Below are 13,713 nucleotides of genomic sequence, written 5' to 3'. Positions count from 1 at the left end.
TTGTGTGGCTTGAATTCTCTCTCCAGGCAGTGAACTAGGAGAAATCATAGGGTTCACTTCATTTGTTCTCTCTCTTTCAGGCATCATTATGCTGTTCTACCTGGTGGCTCATATCTGAAAACCATTGTTTAATATATTTTTTCTTTCTTCTTTTTTTAACTGTGTCAAGAAGCAGGATAAATCTGGTCACTCTTACTTCATTTTGAGCAGATGGAAGTTCTGAAATCCATATTCACCCAGCAATCAGGCTGATATTTTGCAAGTTATTTTTACTTTTGTACTCACAACTTCTCCATGTTTCTTACTGTTTTCCCCAAATAAAGTTCTGCATAATCTTGCCCTTTTGTATCTTTTAAGACAGGCCACAAGTTTCCTTTCACTGTTTCTATTCTAACTTTATTTCTCTTCTTTTTGTTTCTCAAACATGCTGCAAACTTTGCATTTTTTCTTATTATTCCATCCCTCTGGTGTGGGCTTATTTCTTTTCATACATGTCTGTACATGTACATGTCTGTACATAACAGAATAGCATTATTCTGCCATAAACACTAATGAGATCCATATTGCAAACCAATGTGGGACCACAGTCTGTGCTCTTCATGGGCAAAACATCTCTTCTCTTTAATACCAAACTGAATTCTTTTATCTCTCTGTCACCAGCATGTGATGTACTCTGTGGAACACAGCAGGTGTGACTGTTCATTAAATATTTAAGAAGTAATTTAAAAAATAGAATTAGAAATCAGTAAGTTGTAGCAGTCTATGTGTCTTTTCTAAGTTTTTTTTTGTACCTGTAATCTCTGAAACAACCTAACCCTAAATGATTGTAGGTAGACAATGGCAACAGAGTCCAGAAAATCTTGATTTCTAATTATTTTCTATGATACCTTTGATTTTTTTATATAGGTTGGACATAACCTAGAGTTATGATTTCTGCAATAGAAGGGAACTTACATTATCTAGTTTAACCATTTCATCTAATTCATCTTATATGTTGGTTTTATTACTTATATATGCATTTGTATTTTTATTGTTCTTCCTTGGGGACATCAGAGTTCTTTTTTTATATTTTTGTTAGGTTGAGAAGTGTCTATTATATTGTCCTCATAACTATTTGATTTAATATTTTAACACTGGGGATAATTTTTCTCGGCATAGTCTTAAATAAAACATCTTTCTCTGGTTAAATGGAGCATCAGTGACATGGTGTTTTCTAGGTTATTTGCTAGACATTATTACAGAAGATATACTACAGTTTGGTCGTGTTTTGTTGATATAACAGTAAATTGAACCACATAATAATTTTTCACATTGAGATACTAAACTATGTGTAGTTTATTTTATACTCACTAAGGCATTACAAGTGCAATAGACAAATTTCCACCCAAAGTGATATTATTTATTTAAGTTTGAAAAATAAAAACAAAATCTAGGCAAATGTCAGTAGCTACTATGTTTTCTCAGAATTTGAGAGTTTGTAAATGAAAATGCTTTTCTTGCTAAATATGATTCTATTTACCCCAAAGTCCAGGAAACAGGAATTCCATCACTGGAGGACCTGCTGTTGTTACAGGTGAAGATGGTGGAAGCATGGATAAGAGAAGACAGTCAGACTTCATTACTGAAAAAGAATCCATACAACATACTTGGGAGGAAAATAGAAAAGACATTTCAAAACTTTTTGAAGTTGTGAACCAGCCAACCCCTAGCTTTCTGTCAGAGAATTTTAATTCTTTTATTAATGAAAATGTGAACAATTTATTAAGCATAGATCAACAGACCATAAAAAAACCATTTGACAAGTGTGGTTATGAGAGAGATATTTGTGTGTTCACCAGTTCTGATGGAAACCATCTCTCTGATAGATGCATTAGAAGTATTTTTACAGATCCAGAGTTGAATTTTAGTAGTTCCAGCTTTAATAAAATAAGTTATCTGCAAAAATGTCAGCCAAACAAGAATCATCGGAATGAGGACAACAATAATGAGGGGAATAATCCTAGCATGTCTTTTGAGAAGGTTTGCTATCTGGCCAGCCATGAAAAAAAAGGTTGGTGTTAAATGTGGAAATATTGTAGTCTATTGGGTTTTTCTGTTTTCAGTTTTGTGTGTATGTGTGTGTATTTGGAGGGATATGAAATTAAAAATAGAATGACATTCTATTATATGACATTGGAGACAGGCATTTCCCTCTATTTCAGTCATACTAATAGCTTCTAATTAAAAAACAGAAATAGTTTATCCTTAAGTTTTAGTTCAATGCATGTTTTTATTTTTAAAGGAAAATTTGAAAGGGACTACCAAGAAAAGACGACACGGATAGAAATCCAGAAATATCCGGTGAACACAATGTAAGTTTTTAGGTAAATCCAAGGAGTGCACATCAGAATTTAGTGTAAAGCATGTTGAAGGTTGAACTGATGCTAAGCAGGCTAGGCATATTGTTGTCTGAGGCTGGGCAGGCTGCCCTCAAAGGATTACCAGTTGTTAGATTCTTAATTATGTCACCCTGCTTGAGAATATAGTTCTCATATTTGCCAGCACAATAGGATCTTTTCATCTGAATTTTGATGTTAATTAGATTTGAGAAAACTGACTTGAACACATAGTTCAAGATACTTAAATACTCTCCAGAATATTAATTTATTAATTTGCAGTAAGAAATGGAAGGATTACATGTATAGGAATGCTTACTGGTATAATAAGCATATTTTTTATTTTATTGATTATGCTATTACAGTTGTCCTGATTTTTTACCCCCTCCACCCAGCACCCTCCACTCCCCTAGGCAATCCCCCCAACATTGTTCGTGTCCATAGGTTATGCATACAAGTTCTTTGAGTACTCTATTTCCTGTACTTTACTTTACATCCTCATGACTATTCTGTAACTACTTATTTGTACTTCTTAAGTACAAAGAGGGGATCCTCACCTCATCACCCATTCCCCTACACGTCCTACCCATCTGGCAACCATCAAAATGCTCTCTGTATCCATGATTCTGTCTCAATTCTTCTTGTTCGCTGTTTGTTTTTTAGATTCAATTGTTGATAGATACATATTTTTTGCAATTTTATTGTTCATTGTTTTGATCTTTTTGTTAAATAAGCTGCTTTAACATTTGTTGTGATAATGAACTCCTTTTATTTTTTTTCTTGTCTTGGAAGTTCTTTATCTGCCCTTTGATTCTAAATGATATCTTTGCTGGGTAGAGCAGTCCTGGCTGTAAGTCCCTGCTTTTCATAACTTGGGATATGTCTTGCCAATCCAGTCAAGCCTGCAAAGTTTCTTTTGAAAAATCAGCTGACGGTATTATAGGAATTCTCTTATAGGTGACTAACTGCTCTTCTCTTGCTGCTTTTAAGATTCTCTCTTTATCTTTAACCTTTAGCATTTTAATTATGATGTTTCTTGTAGTGGACCCCTTTGTATCCATCTTGCTTGAGACTCTCTGTGTTTCCTGGACTTGCATGTCTATTTCCTTAGCCAAATTAAGGAAGTTTTCTTTCATTATTTTTTCAAATAGATTTCCACTTTCTTGCTCTTTCCCTTCACCTTCTGGCATCTGTATGTTGTGAATGTTGGACCTCTTGAAGTTGTCCAAGAGGCTGCTTATAGTATCCTCATTTTTTTTGGATTCCTTTTTCTTCTTGTTCTAATTGGTTGTTTTTTGCTTCCTTATGGTCCATGTCATTCATTTGATTCTTGGCTTCATCCATTCTACTTTTGTTTCCCTGTAAACTGTTCTTTATTTGAATTAGTGTATCCTTCATTTCTGACTAGATCTTTTTATGCTTTTGAAGTTCTCATTAAGTTCCTTGAGCATCCTTATTACCAGTGTTTTGAACTCCGCATCTGATAGATTGTTTATCTCTATTTCACTTAGGTCTTTTTTCTGGAGTTTTGATCTCTTCTTTCATTTGGGCCATGTTTCTTTGTCTTCTCATTTTGGCGGCCTCCCTGCGTTGTTTTATATGTTTTAGGTAGGGCTGCTTTGACTCTGTGTCTTAGTAGTGTGTTCTAATGTAGTAGCTGCCCTATAGGGTCCAGTGGCACAGCCTCCCTCATCACCCAAGCTGGGTACTCAAGGTGTGACATTTGTGTGGGCTGAGTACAACCTCCTCTTGTAGTTGAGCCTTGGTTGCTGTTGGCAGATTAATGGGAGGGATTTACCCAGGCTAGTTGGCTGCAAGAATTGGCTGTGACCATTTACCACCAACCTCTGCCTTCCATGGAGGATCAGCTGTGCAGGGGCAGGGTGAAGGTGCTCCGAAGTAGTCAGGAGCTGTCCACTGGGTGCACTAGCCCTGGGGTTTCCTAGGTGGTGCAGGCCAAGGTCAGCCCCTACCTGTGTTTTGCCCAAGGGCTTCCCTGCCTGAGCTATAAAGCCATCTGAGGTGGCTGCTACTTGTGCTGGGCTTGGAGATTCCCAGGTAAAGTCAAGCTGTGAATCTAGGGTGGCTGCCGCTAGAGCCAGGCCTGTGGCTCACTGAGACCAGCTGTTGCTTGTTTGATGGATTTAGGAAGTTTTGAAGCATGAGCCAAGCAAGAGTGGCCATTCTTTTGGAAAAGCAGCTTGGGTGGGCCTGTAAGTTGGGTGGGGCAGAGTTCCTGGGGATCTCCAAGGCCAGACAAAAAGTGTTAGCCTGATTAGCCAAGGCCAGACAAACAGTGTTAGCCTGGTTGATGGAGTCTCAGATACAGCACCAGCCTGCTGGCTCTGTGGGGTAAGGTTTTAGCAAAAGAACAATGGCCTCTCCTTGCCTCGATGCCAGACACTTCAGTTTCTCCCTCTGTGTCACTGGTGCCTTTTAAGCTGCTACCCCAGTGCTGGAACTCAGAGGGTGTGGGTCTGAGTAGGTGAGTCCATGTGTAGGTTCTTTAAGAGGAACTGCTTGGGGCTGCAGAATTTTTTTCCATTGACTCTGTCCATGCTGGTTTTTGCCGTCAGAATTTGTGAGGACTTACCTTCCTGGCAGTGGAATCCTGGGCTGGGGTTTCTGGTGTGGGCCTGGGGCTCCTCACTTTGGAGATATCCCACCCAAATTTTTATCCTTCACACATGTGTGAGGGACCAGCCCATTCTGAGTCTGTGCTCCTGCTACCAGTCTGGATGGATGTGGTTTCTTTAATTTCATAGTTGTCAGACTTCTGTTCAACTCAGTATCTGACAATTCCGAGTGATGGTTCTATATTTTACTTGTAATTTTGATGTGGTTTTATGAAGAGGTGAGCTGTGTCTGCCCATGCCACCATCTTGACTGAAAGTCTAGTAAGTAAGCATATTTTCTAAATTTTGACAGCCCTCCATGGGAAGGTGGCTTGGTTATTAGCAATCAGAACAAGGAAGTAATAGATTTCAAATGTTAGTGGCATAAAGAAGCATATCAGTAGTTTATTACACTGTAGTTATAGGTAATTAAAGAAAACTTGTAGTTTCAGAGTAGTCCTAACTTTCTTGGTAATAATGGTGATTTAGTCAAATGTTGCCAATTGAAAATCATGAACTAAAATAGATTTTTACTCCTGAAATATTTTCTTATGGATGGGATTGGCATAAGGAATTAATTAAAACATAGGTTCACAGCTTATTTAATAAAATCAACAAATGAGTTCTTTTGCAAATCTCCAAGTATCCAAAGATTTATGAATGGAAAACAACATATTAGGTTTTGAGTTTTAAAATGTACCTTATGCCCTGGACTACGTGGCTCAGTTGGTTGAATTGGTTGGAGCGGCGTTCCATGAATCAAAGTGTTGAGGATTTAATCTGATCAGGGCACAAGCCTGGGTTGCAGGTTCGGTTCCTGATTGGGACAGGTAGGAGAGGCAATCAATTGATGTTTCTCTCTCACATTGATGCTTATCTTCCTTTCTTCCTCCCTCCTTTCCCCTTCCTCTCTAAAAATATCAATAAGCATGTCCTCTGCTGAGGTTAAAAAATAAATGAATACAGTGCACTTTATAAAAATGATTTATAATGTGGTCCCCAAACCTGGCTAAACCCATGTCACTTGCAGTGATTTTAGAATACAAAAGAGCAAGTTGGGTCCACACATAATAAATAGGCTCCTTCGGGTATAGCTTTGACTCTGTTTTTTTTAAGGTTTCTCTTATAATTCTGATTTGCATCTAATTTTGGGAGCTGTAATTTAGAACAATAATTTTTAGAGGGAATAAAGCAAACTTTAATGTTGTCTTATTTATGACTCGTAGGAGTAATATCCCTTTGGAAGAATTGCATTCTCAGAAATCATGGGACTTTGAACTTGGCAAGGTAATGTACATCTTACATTGTCTTTCTATTTAATTCCATTATATTATCATTTTATATTGTAATATTTGCAGTTTATTTTGATTTAAGGTTAGCTTTTTATCAAAAACCTTCTTTGTAGGCTCTTTTAAAAAATTTTTATACTCTAAGGAAATTATAGCTTAGATCTAGAAATGAAATTAACACATTTTCAGAAACTGTAATATGCTTTATTTGAGACAGACCACTATAGGTACACTTAAAATTATTTTGATATCCTGGAAAATTTCTTACAAGATGGAAATGCTTTAAGTTTCAGTGTGCTACAGGGGAACATGGCAATATATTGAGGAATACTGAAACCTCTATAAATATTGTGTATGGAAGTTGTAAGCCTTGCTTGTAATTAGGGTGTGTGATTGTTATAAGTCCAGGCATTGTGCTGGGAGTTTTATGTATGTTAATCTACAAAAGGCCTGATCCTGTAAAGCATTCACAGCAAAAGAGACTGGAGCTCAGAGAGATTAAATAACTAATTCAAGGTTACACACTTGAGCCAGGATTCAAACTCCTCTTATCTGACTCTGAATTTTTAACTTTACTAATTGTTTTCTATTTTAATCTTCAGTAAATATGAATTGAGTCCATTATGAATTCATTTAATAGATATTTATTGAGTGTTTTCTATGTTCTAGTCACTGGATACAGAGGTGTGAAAACAAAGTTGTAGTTCTCATGAAGCTTATATTCTGTTAAGCACTAGACTCTGAAAGGTGCAGAGATGAAAGGATATGGAACCTATTTTTGAGAAGTTATAGTAGCTTCAGAAAGAGAAAAAAATTAAATGCATTTTGATGAAGTGCTCCAATTGGAGTTTGTACAAAAGCAAGTAGGAGCCTAGTAAAAGACACTTGTAAATTTCATGGGTAGTTGGAGGAAGATGTAATAGAAGAGAAAACTTTTTGTGTGGGTATTAATTATCTTACCAAATGCACAAAATGTTTTCATCCAATGAAAAAGGAACACCGTTAATATAGAAACTGAGATGTTAGAGAGTTAGAAACTGCAAGTGATTTGTTTAGTTTTAGTTACTGTTATTGTTAGTACTGTAGTACAGATTTCAAGGGGGAGGGGGATGGCAAATAAGTTTGGACAATATAAAGGGCCAGGTCATAAAAGACCTTGTATGACACATAATAGTTTAATTTCCTATCACTAAACAGAAAAAAGGCCCCTGAAAGAATTTTAGTAGAGGAGTAAGATGACACTGGGGTATTAAGAAGTCGTATCTTGTCAACAGTGAGATGAGATTTGAGAAGTGGCAAGACTCAAAGCAGGGGCAAAAATAATGAGGGCTCGAACTTGACCAGTGGCAGAAAGGATGGAAATGGGGGAAGAGCCATAAAAATATTTTAAAGATGTAAATTTGATAGGAATTGATGATTAGTTTAAGGGAGAAGGGAAAAAAATTGAAGACTTGGATCTGTGATTTGGGGAAACAAATGGGTTGTGATGGGATGGCACCATTCACCGAGACTGAAAACCCGGGAGGAGGTTGCAGATAAGGTCAACTGTTTACTGAAATTCATGTACCGTATTTCATAGAGTAAAGCCGTCACTGTGAATGGCTGCCCATCCAAGGAACATATTTCCTAGTCTTCTATCCAAGTGCAGCCTTATAGCTAGATCTACTTACTGGAATGTTACCAGAAGTGAGATGCAGCTTTTCAAAAGTTGTAAGAAGTGAGGATTCCTTTTCCAACGTTAGGCTTTTAGTGGCTAGAGGGCAGGGAAGCCCTAAGGGATATTTGGAGCCACAAGATGGGAGGGACTGGGTCTCTAAGTCACTAGTGGAAAAGAAAGATTCATCTAGATGAGTCTTGTTTTTTTTTTCTTTCAAATATATCCATCTGCTCTGTATCTTTTGATGGGAGAGCTGAGACCATGTACATTTAAAGTAATTATTAATAGGTATAGACTTATTGGCATTTTGTTCCTTGTTTTCTGGTTGTTTTGTAATTCCTTGGGTGCTTTTTTCTTGCTCTCTCTTCATTTTGTTGATTTTCTGTAGCGGTATGCTTTAGACTTCTTTTTACCTCTTGTGTATCTACTATAGATTTTTGCTTTGTGGTTAGTGTGAGGCTTATATAAAAACAACATTTATAGCAGTCTATTTTAAGTTGGTAAAACTTAAGTGAATGCACTTTAAAGCTCTACATTTTTATTCTGCCCACATGTTATATTTTGATGTTGCAGCTTCTATCTTTTTATCTTCTGTATCTGTTAATAAATTTAGTTATTTTCATTACCTTTGTATTTCAACCTTCATACTAGTTTTATAAATGGTTAACCCACCACTTTTACAACATTAGAGTATTTAAAATTTTACAATATATTTACCTTTACTAGTAATATTTATACTTCTGTATATTTTCTTTTTACTAATTTGTGCCCTATTCTTTTGGCTTATGGAAGTCCCTTTAACATTTCTTGTGAGGTCAGTCTAGTGGTTCTGAACTCCCTTAGTTTTTGCTTCTCTTGGAATCTCTGTATCTCTCTTTCTGTTCTGATGGACAGCTTGGCTGGGTAGAGTGTTCAAGTTTGGCAGTTGCTTCTTTTAGCATCATGAATATATCATTGCCCTCTGGCCTGGAAAGTTTCTGGTGAAAAATCTGCTTATAGTCCTTTGAGGAGTCACTTGTACATAACAAGTTGATTTTCGCTTGCTGTTTTTAAGATTATCTTCTTTTCTTTAACACTTGATCATTTAAGCATAATGTGTTTTGGTGAACTTCTTTGGGTTTATATTACGTGTATCTTTGCAGGCTTCCTGGATCTGGATGTCTGTTTTCCTTCTTAGGTTAGGGAAGTTTGCAGGCATATTTTCTTCACATAAGTTTTCTGGCCTTTTTTCTCTTTTTCCTCTTGGGACTCCCATAATGTGAATGTTGGGCTACTTGGTATTGGTCCGTAAGTGCTGTATGCTATATTCACTTTTTTTCTTTTCTTTTTGCTCCTCTGACTGGATAAATCTCATTTTTCCAATGATATTTGTTTAAGTTTGTGGTTAAGTTTGATGACCCTTTCTTCAGCCTTCTGTTGAACCTTCTGTTGCATTTTTCAGTTTAGTTGTTATATTCTTTAGCTGTGTGATTTCTGTTTGGTACTCTTTTATATTTTCTGTCTCTGTTAAAAATCTCACTCTGTAAAATAAATAAATTTTAAAAAAATCTCACTTTGTTCATGTATTGTTCTCCTGACCTGTGTGAGCATCTTTATCTTGAACTTTTTGCCAGATAAGTGGCTTTATTTTTTTAAGGTCTTTTTCTGAGGCTTTGTTTTGTTCTTTTGTTGGGAACATGTTCTTATATTTCTTCATTATCCTTGACTTTCTTTCTTGGTTTCTATGCATTAGGCAAAACAGCCACCTCACCTAAAAGGATTGAGCCTGGGCAGGAAATAAACTTTATGTTTCAACCCTGACCTACATCTTGGTTGTCTCTCCAAGCTTTGTGATGGTCCAGGCAGCCTACTCTGTTTTTAGCGGCTTTTCATGGTTTAGGGTGTGCCCAAACCCGCCAGTGTCCCAGGGAGTGTCCTTGGTAGCACCTAGACTCAGCCTGATTAGAAACTGTCCCCTCAGGCATATACAGAAATCTGTTTGTAAATATACGAAAGCACTCTGACATGGGTACTTCTGTCTCCTCTCCATTGAGTCCTGATGTGATAGCCAGTTAAGAACTGTTTACCATCCCAATGAACCCATGAATACAAGCTCCGCTGGCCACCAGAGCCAGGCCATCAACAGATGTGTCTTCTGGGAAACAGCCACAAAAGCTGGATGCCAGATGTGTGCCTGAGTTCCTTTTTTGGTGATACTGGAGACCTAGGGAGGGCAGAGGAGAGCATGAAGAGGGTACCTGTTGGCCTCTCTGGTCTCTGGAGAGGATTGCATTTGGTCCTTGGGTGTATGTTTAATTAGAAGCCTGCCTCTCAGGCCACAGGTATGAAGATATACTAATAGGCCTCTTTCACAGAACGATTGGGGATTTGTTGCGGTCTCTGTGCCGGTCCCCGAGAGGTAGCCAGTTAAGAACTCTTCGTTTCTTATAATTCTGTGGGACCCGTCCGTGTAAGTCCCATTGGCTACCAGAGTGAGGTGATCAAGCGGTGTTCCGTGGTCAGCAGCCACAAAAACTGGGGCACCAGACATATGCTGAAGGCTCCTTTTTGGGAGATACTGGCAACCTGGAATGAGGCAGAGGGAGAGTGCAAAAATAGCTGCCATACTTACTGATATTTAGGGAAGATTGTAATCGTCCCTTAGTTGTAAGTTTAATTAGAAGCCTGCCTGTCAGACTACCGCTGTGAAGATAAGATAATAGGCCTTTTTCCCCCACAGAAAGTCAGTGGGTTGCCTCTGCTTTAGGCCTTGGGGGTGGGGAGCTACAGTGAGCCTGGGTGGGCCCTTTAAGAACTATTTCTCAGTTTGCTGTAGCCTGTGGGTCTTGTGAACACAAGCCCTGTTGGCTTTCAAAGCTTGATGTTTTGAGGGCTCATCTTGCAAGTGCATGTCTTAAAAATTTGGGTACCAGGTGTGAGGTCCAAACTGTTTGCTTTTCAGGGAGAAACTTGGATTTGTGGGTTTTCTCCTGATTGTGGGTTGCCATGCATGGGGTGGTGTTTATGGTGAAATTGTGTCTCAGCCTCTACTACCCATTTTGATTTGGGTTTTTTCTTGTTCACTCAATGTGTAGGAAGGAGTCTCTCAGCTAGATTTTGGGTTTTTCCAGAGGAAATTGTTCCCTATGTTGGTGTAGATTTGATGTGTCCGTGGGAGGAGGTGAGTTCAGGATCCTCCTACATCACCATCTTGAACTGGGACACATTTAATTTTAAGGTAGGAGAGGAAAAGCATTCAGCTCTGATGGTTTAAATAGTAATTTCTTCACTGGAGAAATGAAGACACATAGAAGAACTTCAGAGTTCAATGGAGTGGAATGTCACACTAGGAAACCTGATCAAGGTGGGAAAAAGATGAACTTACACCACTACATAAATGGTAAACAAAATGTAAGGAATGGAATCTGCGTAGCAATTAATAGATTAAGTATGACGGGGTGATTTTTCTTATCAAGATTCAAAGAATAATAAATTGAGAAGAACAAATAATCTGTATATATTTTTTAAGAAACATGTAGAAAATAGTAATAAAGGTTGAACTAAAAAGATAGCAAAAAATACACATAAGGAAAATATACTGTGTAGTGTTGGAGGAAGTTCACTTTTCTGTTCAGAAAAGTGAAGATACAGAGTTACTGACTCATACCAGTTCTGACATCCTGCTGGGCAGGCATTGTGAAGGCTTGCTGCCCTACCGAACAGGGAAATTCCTTGAACAATTGTTTCTTCTCTTTGGGGTGCCCTTCTTTGTCTATTTTCCTCTATCAGCAGAACTGAAGAAAGCATAGGAGTGTGTGCCAGCCATGGAGTCTGAATAGCTTTCTTAGCTTGTGTGTTCTTGCTGCAAGTTTGGGGCTTGAAATTTTTTTAAGAAGCTGAATGTACAGGGCTTTAAAAATGATTGAATAGTGAGGTTAGAGAAGAGGTTCTACTGCTTAAAGTTATTTAGGGCCTCCAGTTGGTAAGGACTCTAACTGGTGGTTTCCCTATTTGTAGTACTGCATGCTGATATCAGAAGGCAGAAGGGAAGAGGAAGTGGAGGATTGTGGAGAGTGTGTTCATGGGCTAGGACTGGCAGAGGTGTATACCACTTCTGTCCGTGACCAGAACCTACGTCGCGCGTCCAGACCAGCTCCTGGGGAGGGTAGGAAATGCAGTCTATTATGGTCGTATGCCCAAGAGGAAAGGGAAACTGGTGTGGTTGCAGCTAGACATCTCCTTTATCCTGCCTGTCTGTCTAAAATTCTACATCCCAGCAACAGAGAATGTGTAGTTTCTGTAAGTTCATGATGCATTTGCAAACATAATTCATGTAGTAAGCAATGAAGTTTAGGAGATTTATCTAAGCAGTGCTTCATAGCCACATTCTCTAATAAAACCTCATTTTATTAGAAATCAACAATAAAACATTATGCTTAACCTTCCTTATTACTTTTAAATTAAGAAACACTCTTGTTTAAAAAAAAAGGATGAAAATAAGTTACAAAATATATAGAAATGGATAGAAAACATAACCAGTGGTGTGTTCTATATAAAATTTATACCTATGAAAGCTGTTAATAAAAAAAAACTGAAAATAGATAAACTGCTCTTCAACTTAAGAAATGTGAAAGGGACGAAGAACATGATGAATAAAGGACAAAACCAGAGACGGTAGGATCCAGGGTGGGAGGTGAGGGTGAGGAGCTGTGGGGAGTGTAGAGGGGGGGAAACTGGACTTGAACAACAATAAAAAAAATTTGAAAGGGAATAACAATAAATCTCCAAATTGCTTAATGTTTTTGTCTTTTCCAGGTGCATTTACTGTGACTACCTGAAGCCCTTTCTGCTTGTCAGTAATTAATTTTTTAGCAGGTGTTTATTCTTCTGCTTGTGTTTCTGAAGCAATTTTATTTTTATTTCATTTATTGTTCATCACAGCCTATTTTAAAACAGATTATCTTTGTTCATTTAAAGTAACATGAAGGAGTAGTACTGTAGAAGTGAATTGGTGAAACTAAAAGGGAGCTGTAAGTGGATATTGTTGTGTATACTTGGGAGTTGTTAAAATTTTGTTTTTCTTCTAGAATCTGATGGAAGAAGGGGGTTTACATTCAGTGAAAGTCATGCCAACGTCTACAAAGAAAACTGGTCAGCATAACAGTAGGTGACTTTTATTCGTATTTAAAAAAACTTATTTAAATCGAAATCAGTTAAAAATTTTTTTTAATTTTTGCCAGCAAATACATTTCATGGTTAACTTAGAATATAATAGTAAGGCAATTGATTCTTTAAAATTACTTTTTGGTAAAATATAATATATATGATAAATACATGTTATATATGTACAGTTTAACAAATAATAATAAAACATATCTTTATAGTCACTTTGTAGTTTAAAAAATAATGCATAAAAAGGAAAAAGGACTCATGGACTGCAATATGGTGTTTGCTGGGGGGAGGTTTGTATAAGGGGACAAAATGGTAATGGGAAAAAATGCAGTAAAGATTACATTTTTTTTTTACAAAAAGAAAGTAATGCATAATCAATACTTCTGAAGATCTCAGTTGCATTACCTATCCTGCCCTCTAGAGGTAACTATTATCCTGAATTTGATTTTTGTGATATCACACATAGTCTTTCACATTGCTTGGTTTTGAACTTGCTACAAATTGAGGCAAAGTCTATTTTTTCTGCAACTTGAAATTTTTTTGTTTTCTAGTAATATACAGGGTCCAGCACAAATAATACCCTCTTTTTTATTATAAAATCTTTTATTACAAAAATCATAAGCTTG

At 37.3% G+C, this 13,713-nt stretch overlaps 1 protein-coding gene across 1 annotated transcript in view; it reads left to right on the top strand.

Moving 5' to 3' along the window:
* The window catches only part of REDIC1 (regulator of DNA class I crossover intermediates 1), a 44,574-nt gene that overhangs the window by 23,542 nt on the left and 7,319 nt on the right, over window positions 1-13,713 (top strand). Inside the window, exons 7-10 of the mRNA XM_037058181.1 lie at window positions 1,527-2,050; window positions 2,282-2,351; window positions 6,217-6,277; window positions 13,003-13,066. Of these exons, the coding sequence (XP_036914076.1) occupies window positions 1,527-2,050; window positions 2,282-2,351; window positions 6,217-6,277; window positions 13,003-13,066 (719 nt within the window). The remainder of the gene's footprint in view (window positions 1-1,526; window positions 2,051-2,281; window positions 2,352-6,216; window positions 6,278-13,002; window positions 13,067-13,713) is intronic.

The sequence above is a fragment of the Sturnira hondurensis genome, unplaced genomic scaffold (genome assembly GCF_014824575.4).
Source record: "Sturnira hondurensis isolate 20B ecotype Veracruz unplaced genomic scaffold, ASM1482457v3 Scaffold0009935, whole genome shotgun sequence".
NCBI classification, from domain to species: Eukaryota; Metazoa; Chordata; class Mammalia; order Chiroptera; family Phyllostomidae; genus Sturnira; species Sturnira hondurensis.
Note: the sequence above shows the minus strand (reverse complement) of the source record. Positions and strands in the feature narration are given on the sequence as shown.